Below are 12,687 nucleotides of genomic sequence, written 5' to 3' on the forward strand. Positions count from 1 at the left end.
CTGATGCCGGGCTTGATGTAGTGGTAAAAACACGGCATCAGCTTCTTGACACTGCGACAGCCGTAGTTCTGGGAGGCGGGGCAGCACCTGAAAGTGGGCGGAGTCAACTCAGTGTCACGTGCCCTGACTGTTTTAGTCTCTCGTTGTCATGGTTACAGGCGTGTCACGTGTTTTTGTTGAACGTGGGGGAAGGAGAGTACAATAGCTTTATCCGAGATCTTTATCCAAGATCTTTATCCAAGATCTTTATCCAAGATCTTTATCCAAGATCTTTATCCAAGATCTTTATCCAAGATCTTTATCCAAGATCTTTATCCAAGATCTTTATCCAAGATCCCACATGATCGTCTGCTGCTATAAGCCATAAGAACTCCCCATTAATTAAATCGACACTCAAACTTTTTTTTTTAAATAAAACACTTTATTCTTTAATCTTTAGCACATCCACCACATTTTCCAACAAGTCAATTTATTGTCCTAAATGGTTGTAATTGCAATCGTCGAGGTTTTCTTATTTCTGATTTTGGTTATCTGAGACTTCTAAAAACGTATAGATCTACAAAAATACTCCAGGTTTGGTGGGTGATGTCGTTTAGCATTGATTTACCTCCCTTTATTACAGTTTAGCTTAAAATAACAATCATTTATAACAATCGATTTTTTTTAAACTTGAAAGTAACAAAAGCGTATGTCATGATGGAGGTAATCTTTATGTAATGGGGGACGTAAAGTTTATGTAATGGTGTAATTCGTGAAATGATGTACCTACTTTTTGTAATCAAGGTACCATTCGGGATACTGTAAGTACTGCACATACAGATTCACTTTGGCGAGCTGGGTGAAGCTTATTCCGGTGCCCGGACTGTTAGCATGACAACCTGTTAAAGGTTCCTCAACGACAACAATCGAGCCATTTCTGTACTGATCGTAGTACAAGCCGGACATCTGGCAAGTTTTAAACAATTTAAATAGATTTCTAATCAAATAAAACATCGCAAGTTTTAAACAATTTAAATAGATTTCTAATCAAATAAAACATCGCAAGTTTTAAACAATTTATATAGATTTCTACTAAAATAAAACATCGCAATTTTTAAACTATTTAAATAGATTTCTACTAAAATAAAACAGGCAAGTTTTAAACAATTTAAATAGATTTCTACTCAAATAAAACATCGCAAGTTTAAAACAATTTAAATAGATTTCTACTCAAATAAAACATCGCAAGTTTAAAACAATTTAAAAAGATTTCTACTCGAATTAATCATCGCAATTTTTAAACAATTTAAATAAATTTCTACTCAAATAAAACCTGACGTTTTAAACAATTAAAATAGATTTCAACTCAAATAAAACATTGCAATTTTTAAACAATGTAAATAGATTTCTAATCAAATAAAACATCGCAAGTTTTAAACAATTTAAATAGATTTCTAATCAAATAAAAGATCGCAAGTTTTAAACAATTTAAATAGATTTCAAATCAAATAAAACATCGCAAGTTTTAAACAATTTAAATAGATTTCTGCTCAAATAAACACCGCAATTTTTAAACAATTTAAATAGATTTCTAATCAAATAAAACATCGAAAGTTTTAAACAATTTAAATAGATTTCTACTAAAATAAAAACCTTGCAATTTTTAAACAATTTAAATAAATTTCTACTAAATTAAAACCTGACAAGTTTTAAACAATTTAAATAGATATCTACTCAAATAAAACATCGAAAGTTTTAAACAATTTAAATAGATTTCTAATCAAATAAAACTTCGCCAGTTTTAAACAATTTAAATAGATTTCTAATCAAATAAAACATAGCAAGTTTTAAACAATTTAAATAGATTTCTACTCAAATAAAACCTGACAAGTTTTAAACAATTTAAATAGATTTCTACTATAATAAAAATCCGCAATTTTAAAAAAAAATAAAAACCTTGAAATTTTTAAACAATTTAAATGATTTCAACCAAACAAAGAACATTTCTGTTTTTTAAGTTATAAATGTTTTCTTGTGTGTATTTCATGTATTTTAAAAACAGCAATCTAGCGAAGAGTGGACTTAGTACCAATAGGCGCCACTTGGCTGATATGTTTGGGCTCCTAGATCGAGTTCTGTACTGGGGCCCCCGTGCAGTTTATTGGGGCCCCTGGAACGAGTAGTGTACTAAGCTCCCAGATTGAGTTCTGTATTGGGGCCCCTAAACCGAGTAGTCCAGCCGTGTAGTGCCCCCCCCCCCCCCCCACCATTTAACGAACAGCGTTATTTCCTGGTTGTTTTCCTTGATGTTATTTATTAAGGAATTTTTTTATTTTTTTTAATTTACATTTTATAATGACTAAAGCACAGTATAATTAGACTGATAAGTTCTTATTTTGTGTATTATCGGAGACACTTAAGCTTTAAGAAAAAAAAATGCGAAAACTGAGATTCCATTGTTCACGCGTAACACAGACGTAAGCAGACTTTAAAAAACCACACTGAAATATACACGCTCACACAGATCAACACACACACACACACATAAACACGCACATACAGACGAACTTTTGCTTGCTCAATAATGGTACAACAATAAGCAAGGGAAATAACCGAGAAAATGTTTTTTTAAGAGTTACCTTTTTTCCAGCTGGCCGTTTTACCGGTCTTGCTACATTCGATAGAATCATCTGATCGAAATCGTTGTCTTTTTTCTCGATCAACTCTACTTCATCATCTGAAATGGGCTCAAGCTGACCGCAATCACCTGAAATTAACGGGAAAAAAATATTTTAAAAAATTGAAACCGATGGACCCCGTAGTTTTAAAAGGTTTTAAAATTTTAAATTATTGACCTCATCTGTTTAGTTTTATTGTGATTCATTTTAAAACTGTAGGCTTTTTTTGTCTCTTGGGTAGCGGACTAATCCTCTACAGATGTACCAACTGGTAGTACTAAACACATTGATGACTATGACCCGGGTTCGAAAATCAATTTTCTTTCCTGTCATTTTCAGACTATTCACACAATTCGTTTATTGGTTTGAAAAAGTTGAAATTGAAATAATTTTTTTAATGAATTCCTTAAGAAAAAGAACTTAAACAAAGTTTTGGCCAAAACTTACTCGTAGAAATCTGGCCAACGGTCAGTTCTAGTAACACTAAAACGGCGATGACAAGTGATCTAAACATCATGGCTTCGTTGATGTTTTAGATTAGTCTTCCCTGCAGACTGTTCTTCGTCTATGTAGGCTCAGCTGATTGGCTTGTTATATACACTTCCATCTTTATGTTTTGGTCTCCTCTAGCCAATCAGAACACGGGTTACATCGGAAACGATTTTTAAGGGCATTCCTTGTACAGCAGTTTGAAATTGGTGATAGGGATTTTTGCTGATTGCAAGACAAATGGGCGTACGTTCAATAATTCCCTCCCCACCCTCCGTCCAATACACATTACTTGACAACCCCCCCCCCCCCCCATAACACACAGTGCGCATAAGCCCACGACATACCCCATCCGACCTCTGTATACCAGGTTAAAAACCTCCTTTTTCCACCCACCCTGCCCCCTCCAGACACTTCTGCCCCACCCCCCTCTTGATTTTATACATCCCCCCAAGTCAAGCAAAAAAAAAATCCACACCCCACCCCCCAACCCCCACCCCCTCTCCACCGAATTATCCTCCATTTATGAGCGGTGGGATTTTCCAACACAAAATCACACAAGTTCTGTTATTGATCTTCGATCCACATCAAAAACAAAATATTTACCTATTTACCCCCCCCCCCCCCCACACACACACACACACTTCCCCAACCCTCCCTCTAATCTGCCAGCTGCTTATGCGAATATTAGAATAATAGATAATTGATGCGTAAAACCACCACCCCAGCCCACCCCCCACCCCCCACCCCCCACCCCCAAGTGGTCTACGTCACACTCCACTGAATGTATTGTTGTGTGGTTTAGATGTTTAGGGTTTTACCTCAGATTTATCGTTCTTTAAAGGCTCTTTTGCTTTGAACTTAAACTTTGAATCATACACCGGAACTTTTACACCCTCATCGATTTGGTGGGATCGAAGCTGTGCTGATCTTATGTGTGTGTTGATATGTGTTAACGTCTTGTGTTTGTTTTTGTTGTCTTTGGTGTGTGGCAATGTGTTGTATTTGTTTATGTGTCTACGGTATATGTGCGTTAATCTTTGTATGTGTCAGTGTCAATGTTGCGAGTGTCGTGGTCACGTGTATGATTATGTCTCTGTTTTATGTGTGTTTTTGTATATGTCAAAGTCTCGTGCATGTTTATGTGTCTGTGTTGTGTGTCTAAGTCTTATGTATAATGTATGTCAATGTTTGTGCACATCTTTGTCGTGACATTCGTTTGACGAATTAGACATGTTCCTGGCAGGTTGGATCAGCCAAAAGTTCGTATATCGAAGCGCGAATTTTCCATCGGACAACACGTTTACAGTCTGTACTAGATGCGAACCATAAACAGAATGCAAAAAATGCTGAGAATGGAAGGAGCTTATTTGAACTCATTTCTTCCTATTTGAGTGTTGTAGACAAGATTTTCAACCCACGACGTAGATCTAGAATTGAGTTGCCATAACATTTTTTTTTAAATTGTAATAGTTGAAGTTTGTCTTCATTACCCTTCCGTCCCCTACCGTCTTCCTAGCTTACCCTACCATGTGCTCACCATACCCTACCTATTGCCTACCGTCCCATTCTTCCTACCTTCCCCACTTTGTCCCCTACCTATTGCCTACCGTCCCCTTCCAATTTCCGACAGTCCCCTACAGTCTACGACGTTAGCCTACGCAGCCTATCACTACTATTCTTTAGGCCATTCCATTGCCATTCCCTTTCTGTGTTTTTATCTCCCTGCTGTTGTTGGTTTGTAAGTTGCCGTAGGTCTTCGTTGGTAAAATGTTGGACTAGCGGTTGTATGACTTTGTTCTGAGGTTGGTGTTGCTGAATGATTGAGGGTGACGGACACAATTGTGACGGACACAGTTGTGAGTGTGACAGACACAGTTGTGTGGGTGACGTACACAGTTGTGTGGGTGCCGGACACAGTTGTGTGGGTGCCGGACACAGTTGTGTGGGTGACAGACACAGTTGTGTGGGTGACGGACACAGACATAGTTGTGAGGGTGACGGATACAGTTGTGTGGGTGACGTACACAGTTGTGTGGGTGACGGACACAGACATAGTTGTGAGGGTGACGGATACAGTTGTGTGGGTGACGGATACAGTTGTGTGGGTGACGTACACAGTTGTGTGGGTGCCGGACACAGTTGTGTGGGTGACGGACACAGTTGTGTGGGTGCCGGACACAGTTGTGTGGGTGACGGACACAGACATAGTTGTGAGGGTGACGGATACAGTTGTGTGGGTGACGTACACAGTTGTGTGGGTGCCGGACACAGTTGTGTGGGTGACGGACACAGACATAGTTGTGAGGGTGACGGATACAGTTGTGTGGGTGACGTACACAGTTGTGTGGGTGCCGGACACAGTTGTGTGGGTGACGGACACAGTTGTGTGGGTGACGGACACAGTTGTGTGGGTGAGTTGCCAAACTTAAAATGATTGTCACCTATCTAGATTCATAATGAAAAAGTATACATTACAATAAAAAGACAAAACGGGTATAATACTAACTTTTATTATTGCTTTATTGATTTGATGTTACATAATATTGGAAGGTCTAAAATTCAAAGATGGGTAGAATTAGGTTTTAGAATTATTTTGACTGAGTTTTTTGAAAACATACTTTTATGTTATATACCGAGATAAAAATGATTGAAGTCAGACAAAGTCAGCTCTTGTGACTTGTGTCAAGGACTTTTCTGATCGTCTGCTCCTAGACCTGTCTACAGTAGCAGCTGGTGGGCAGGTACCTGGCGAAGTGGACGATGGTTGTCCACCACCAATTGATGTAGCAGACGGCGGCAAATTTGGTGTAGGTGAAGCGCCTCAAGCACACACCAGTGTAGAAACAATCCGGGCAAATTATGGCGCATTTCCTGTAAGAAACGAAACAAAATGGTGTAAACATTCTTTAGACTTTTTGTTTAGCTTGAATTATTTATTTATTTTTTTAAAATTTACATCTAAATAATTCGTGAAAATATCTTTTTTTTTTTATTTAAAGATGTAAATTGGATGAAATCAAATCTTTAGTGTGGCTAGTTTTTTTTTTTTTTTCGATTTTTTTTAACCTGGTATGTTTACAGAGAATACAAAGCTTCAGAAAACTTACCCACTGCTGAAATAAGAACTTACCTACAGTTGCAGTATTGGGCGATGTTGATCCACTGTAGAGGGCAGCACCATGCTTTCATGCCGTGGACTTCATAGTAACCACAACCTATCGGTGCATAGACACTGCGGCAGCCAAAGTTCTGGTAGGCCGGGCAGCACTTGAGAATCTTCGCAGCCCAGTCGGCAAATTGAAAGTAGCGCACATACAGATTCACTTCCGCTAGCCGGGTGAATCCACTTCCGTTCCCTTGACAGCCAGCTAAAGGTTCTTCCACTGTAGCAATCGTGCCTCTTTTGTACTGATCGTAATACAAACTGGCAACCTGACAATTTTTAAACCATTAAAAAATAATTTATCGCAAAGAACTAGATATTTGTTTTCAGGTTTAAAGGTTTTCTTTTAAACAACGCAATCTAGACAATAAACTGCTTAACAGCATTATCCGCCCCATGGCCGATAAGCGTACCGGGCCCCTAAGCGAGTTGTGTACCGGGGCTCCTAGACCGAGCAGTGTACTGGAGCCACTGTGTAAAGTACCGGGCTCCCTGTGTCCCTGGTCCCGGGAATATATAAAATGTTCAAGGAAATGTTTACATGCAAATATGGACGCTAAAGAAAATATACATAGGACCACTACAAACGTAAACGTGAGAGTGTGCGTGAGTTTAAACGCAAACGTAAACGTAAACCAACCCCATTCCACAACCCCATAATTATCCTCATAGTTAACCATATCACAATCTATATCGATTTCCCTACCTCTACCCTTGACCCTACCTCTGCCTTTATCTTTTTCTTTTCATTGGGAGAGCCTTCACACCTCCCCCCCCCCTCCTGAAGAAAAAAAGTCTACCCCCTCCCCCAATAATATTAAGTGCCCCCCCCCCCCCCGCAGAAGAAAGTCTTGAAGAAAAACTGATCAACTTTTTCTATTTTAACCAAAAACAAACACACGCGTACACCCCCCCCCCCCCCGCGCAAACACATACACACACAAATACACGCTCACGCAGATAAACATACACACACATACACACGTACATATAAACACACACTAACATTCGCTCACCCAGCCAGACAGGACTGGAGGGATAAGTAGCAGTAGACCAGACCAACCCATCACATCCCAGTCTCACGTCGACACATTACTATACTACACACTTCACACCATTTTACAATGTGTACAATGGTACTATAAGCAAGGGGGACAAATGAGAAACTTTTTGTTTTAAAATAATAAAACGAATTACCTACCTTGCTTTGAACTGGCTGTTGTAATGGGCGGGCCTCACTTGATAGGAGAGTCTGATCAAATTCGTAGTCTTTTTGCTCGAAAAACTCTACTTCACCGTCTGATTTGGGCTCAAGCTGACCGCAATTAGCTGAAATGAACAAAAAATTTAAACATTTAAAAAAGTGACTTTCAATTATTTATTTTTTTCAAAACTCCAATAACAGACATAATTTTAATATCTGCAGGCTGTCTTTATCCTTTGGGTAGTGGACCAATCCCCTATGAATTACCAGCTTTACCAACTGAAGGCACAATTCACACAGCTGATGACGACCCGGGTTCGAAACTCAGCTTGTGTCCTCTTGTTCTAAGGCTACAAACACAGTTCGTTCTCACAAGCTTTTATTACTTCACTAACTATGTGTGGGTTTGGGTGTGTGTGTGTTGTGTGTGTATGTTTGTGGGTGTGGGTGTGGGTTGTGTGGGTGTGTGTGTATGTATGTGTGTGTATGTGGGTGGGTGTGGGTGGGTGTGGGTGGCTTCGCAAATCTTGGAATATTATTTTCACCCATTTGGATTTGTGCGATTTAACTGGGATATTTGACAAAGTGGTAGATCTACGATGACAATGCAAGAATATCTCATTTTTTAACTTTTTGGTAAGACAATTAGTCATTAAAATTTAATTTAAAACTTGCTGTATTCAGTAATAAAAAGAGAGATAACGAGTGAAATAAAATACTAGCGATCGTTCGATCTATGGACGGTCACGGTTGAGCTCTTTTTCAAGGTTTTCGTACCTTATAATAGACCAGGAAGTAAATAGGGGCAGATAACTGAAATTTAAGAGATCATAGGTGACTGGTCGGATTTTGACGCAAATATTTTTACTGGTGGCCTATGTAGTGTCCGCTTAATTTCGAACGAATGAATTATAAAAATTAGAAAATAAAACAAATATAAAAAAAACGTTTATAGCAACAAGCTTTTAAATACACTGAAAATCCTAATATATAAAAGCCCATGTGAGCACTTCTCTCTCTCCCGCTCTCTCTCTCTGTCCGCAACATTTTTGAGGCTATGTCATCGGTATGTTCAGCGATATATGGAGAACTTAAAGATACAGACTTTTGTTGAAAATAATATGTTGGATGTATAAACTAAATTTTATTTAAAGAAGGAAAATAAAAATAAAGAAATATTCGAATGTAGAAACACAGTTTTACCTATGTAGCCGAAAAAGTGTTTATTGTTGTGACAAGAACGCAAAAAACAATGACGTCACATGTTTAAACTACGGAAAGTACACAAAAGTAATGGCGACATCTTCCAATTTTAGAAGATCAAGAAATGAACTAATTCATTCAAATTTGATTTACATCTATAGATCTACTTATCAATATATACGCTATGAAATGTATAAAATTTTCTCGGCCAAAATTAATACAGATTACTTTTTAAAAAAACAGAATGACCATTGAACAGCCGAGTTTTTAACGGAATCATTTTAGTCTCTTAATCAGTGTGTGTATTTAATATGGTGTTGTGTTGACTAATATTGTATATAATTTTGTTTTTCTAATAGGCATTGGTAGTTTATGTTATTTTAAATGTGTCGGATTTTTAGCTATTTAGTTATTTCTTTGCTTTGTCATTAATATCGTGTAGTAAAGCACGTTGCGTTTTGACCAATAACTATTTTATAAAATACTTTTCTCAAACAAGTTTAACATTAAAATATAAAGGCATATGATTCTGATTCACATAACGGGTACCGACGGCTAGTAAGTAAATAAAACTAAAACTAATGTTTTTTTTCTTTGATAAAAGCTTTGGTTGCTAAAATATGTAGATATCTCATGGTGGACCACAGCTTTTATTAAAGAAAGCAGCCATCCGTGATCACAATTAACAGACAACAGCATGCTGATCAAGCGAAGGATAGTTCTTAATTATTGAATCAAATCGTTTAAAAACTGTATTTTCTGCCCCTATTAGCCTTAACTACTTCGACCCGGCTCTACGTTTGTAAATATTCGGCGTGAACAAGAGCTAAGCTGACTAGTCGGGTGATAGCGTCTATGTAGTTATCTCCCCTTTGTATAGTAATCAATCTAGTGAATTGATTTTGTTATCTCCCCTTAGTTTCGAAAAAGTTTAAATAAATGTAATGACTAATTTAACATCTAATTAAATTAAAACGTAGCTGGAAATTTAGGAAGATATCGCTGCGTTAGAAGTGGGTCATTTGTGATTTGTGAATAGAATAAAAGCGATTTTTCCTTATTTTTTTTTTAAGTGAGAAAAACTGAAGCCGAATCAAGTTTTTTACCAAATTTTCTTTAGAATAACTGAACTTAAAACAATTGTCTTATCAATTCCTACATTGTTTTAAATGAAATTGAAACCAATGTATTATCAACTTCTTTTTTTAAAAAAAACGAAAATCTTGAAATTTAAACCAGTTAACAACATATTTAGAAAAGCTGAAATCAAAACCATGTTTAGACCAAAGACTCACCCGTCAAAATCTGGCCAATGGTCAGTTCTGGAAGCACCAGTACCAAGATGACAAGTGATCTAAACATCGTGAAGTCGTTGATCTTTTAGATTAGTATACCTTGTGCGCTGCTTGTTGTCTGTGTAGGCTGAGCTGATTGGCTTATTATATACACGTTCTCCGTGATGCTTTGGTCTAGTGCAGCCAATCAGAACACGCCGTTGCATCTATTACGCCTCCAATGACGTTTATCCTGTAACAGTTTGAAAATACCTCCTCTTGCCACCCCACCGTCTTCAGAATATATAGACAGTTTTGTCCCTTCCCCCTGAGTAAGTGCCCACCCCACTGGATTATACCCCCCATCCCCCCTTCTCCTAGAATGTTGATGTTTATGTGAGTCCCCCCCCCCTCCCTGGGCCGTCATTCCTCTATGGCCGGTGGGATTTCTCTACACAAAAACCATACCTGAAAATACAAGTTATATCATTGATCTTCCGCCTACGGTATTTAGCGATCCCACCCCCCCCCCCCCCCTCCCTTAGATTAGCCAGACGTTTTAGATAGTTTTCAAAGCAAATATTAGAAATACTTAAGAAATAATAGATAAACCCCAACCTTGGCGGGTCACCCCCTAATGACTGCCGGCTGGATTAAATGTTTGGGATAAGATTTATTGTTCTTTAAAAGCTCTCTTTCTTTGAAGTTAATATTAGGAATCATAAACCAAAATTTTTAGTATTAATTTCATCGATTTGATGGGGTCGAAGCAGTGTTGTTCTTGTATGTGTGTATGTATGTGTGTCAAGGTCTTGTGAATGTCGATGTGTCTTCCTTATATGTGTTTTGTGCGTGTTGTCTGGTGTATGCTTATATGTCTATGTTGTGTGTCAAAGTCTCGTGCAAGTTTATGTATCTGTGTTGTGTGTCTAAGTCTAATGTATAATACATGTCTATGTTGTTGTAACAGACTATGCATGTCAAAGTATGTGCACATCTTTGTCGTGACATTCGATTGACGAATTAGACATACTCCTGGCGCGGTTAAAGTTCCCTTTAAAACCTGACGGTCTATAGCGCAAGTGAAGTAGAGTTCAGGGATAGTGTAGTCAGTACTGTGCCAGTTGCCTTTACTTTCCCTAACGTGAGTTAGGTACACATTAGAGCTGGGTGGACTCAGGGACGGTCTACTGACTTGAACCCGGATTCGAACCCGAGACTTACTGGTTAGCAGTCCAGCTCTTTACCGCTAGACCTGGCGCGGTTGGATCAGCCACAAGTTCGTTCATCGAAGCTCGAATGTTCCATCGGACAACACGTTTACAGTCTGTGCTAGATGCGAACCATAAACAGAATGTAAAAGATACTGTGGTTGGAAACAGATGTTACATCACACATCAACAATACATCACTGCCTGACTCTTAAACATCACACATCAACCAGACATCGCTATCTGACTCTGTAACATCACACATCAACAAGACATCACTACCTGAATGTAACTTCACACATCAACAAAACTTCACTCCCTGACTGTAACATCACACATCAACAAAATATCATACATCGACATCCCAGCAAACTGACAAATGACATCATACATCGACATCCCAGCAAACTGACAAATGACATCAGCATATGACATGATGTCAAACCTACCATATGACTCCGAAAACATCTACAAGATGACATCATAAACCAATGTCACATGTCATCTGTATCGTCACACACCAACACAAATGACATCACAAATCAATCACGCATCATCCACAACTAGTAAACAATTACTGAATTTGTTTATTTAACGACCACAAGTCTACAAAATGGAAATGGTATAATTTTTAAATCACTAAATACCAGCTTCAGTAGCTGTCCTTGAGTTACAATTTTAACTAGTAGTTTAAAATTCCAGACATTAAATGTATAAACTGGAAGTTTTAATTACAAAAAAAAATGCATAATTAGTTATAATCGTGTAACATTTCATTGGCATGCTTATATCAATATGACACAAAGTCTTAATCACAGTAGTGCTAAAATAGTTTATTATTCAATATTTATGGGAACATATATATATATATATATATATATATATATATATATATATATATATATATATATATGTTAAAATAATTTTAAAAAGTGAATTCGTTACTCATATATAAACATGTATATTAAACAATTTAAAATGTTTATTTTTAATATTCAAATATGAACACGTATATTAATAATTTAAAGTGTTTTTTTAATATTCAAATATTAATATTAAATAATATTAAATAATTTTAAAAGTTTTTCAATATTCATATTCATGTATATTCATATTCATTTATATTAAATAATTTAAGATGGTTTATTTAATACGAACATGTATATTAAATAATTTAAAATAGTTTATTCAATATTTATATGTCAGCATGTAAAAAAGATGATTTAAAATATTTTATTCAATCTTCATATGTGAACATGTATATAAAATAACATAATGAAAGATGTCATAAATACTGTCTATGGTTTATTTTAATAGTCTTCCATGTGCCAGATAAATAAAACTGATGCTAAGCTTAAAAAAATGAAAACTGAGATAGGATGTTAAAAATAGTTTTTAAAAGTTAAAACAATAAAACAATAAGTTGAAATGGTGTCATTATGTTATGGAGAAATACACAGGTTAAGAGAAAAAAATTATAATT

At 36.8% G+C, this 12,687-nt stretch overlaps 2 protein-coding genes across 2 annotated transcripts in view; both read right to left on the reverse strand.

The window, feature by feature from the left end:
• Positions 1–3,208, reverse strand: part of LOC131952373 (uncharacterized) — a 3,704-nt gene extending 496 nt beyond the window's left edge. Inside the window, exons 1-4 of the mRNA XM_059314995.1 lie at positions 3,105–3,208; positions 2,619–2,746; positions 770–945; positions 1–87 (exon numbers count right to left, since the gene is read on the reverse strand). The exon at positions 1–87 is cut by the window's left edge and continues 51 nt beyond it. Of these exons, the coding sequence (XP_059170978.1) occupies positions 1–87; positions 770–945; positions 2,619–2,746; positions 3,105–3,174 (461 nt within the window). The 5' untranslated portion in view covers positions 3,175–3,208. The remainder of the gene's footprint in view (positions 88–769; positions 946–2,618; positions 2,747–3,104) is intronic.
• A 2,510-nt stretch (positions 3,209–5,718) lies between these two features.
• Positions 5,719–10,125, reverse strand: LOC131952580 (uncharacterized). The gene is made up of 4 exons (XM_059315327.1): positions 10,015–10,125; positions 7,514–7,641; positions 6,280–6,581; positions 5,719–6,020 (listed from the first exon to the last, which is right to left on the reverse strand). The coding sequence occupies exons 1-4, from the start codon at positions 10,079–10,081 to the stop codon at positions 5,858–5,860; spliced, it is 660 nt and encodes a 219-aa protein (XP_059171310.1). The 5' UTR covers positions 10,082–10,125; the 3' UTR covers positions 5,719–5,857.
• Between the last annotated feature and the right edge of the window lie 2,562 nt (positions 10,126–12,687).

The sequence above is a fragment of the Physella acuta genome, unplaced genomic scaffold (genome assembly GCF_028476545.2).
Source record: "Physella acuta isolate Inbredline_101_S28 unplaced genomic scaffold, ASM2847654v3 ptg000072l, whole genome shotgun sequence".
Lineage (NCBI taxonomy): Eukaryota > Metazoa > Mollusca > Gastropoda > Physidae > Physella > Physella acuta.

Bases quoted from the DNA above. Each gene is read 5' to 3' on its own strand.
- LOC131952580 (XM_059315327.1), bottom strand. From the start codon at position 10,081: ATGTTTAGATCACTTGTCATCTTGGTACTGGTGCTTCCAGAACTGACC. The intron at 6,582-7,513 runs GTAGGTAATTCG...AAAAATTGTCAG, and splicing joins AACAGCCAGTTCAAAGCAAG to GTTGCCAGTTTGTATTACGA. The intron at 6,021-6,279 runs GTAAGTTCTTAT...CGTTTCTTACAG, and splicing joins GCCCAATACTGCAACTGTAG to GAAATGCGCCATAATTTGCC.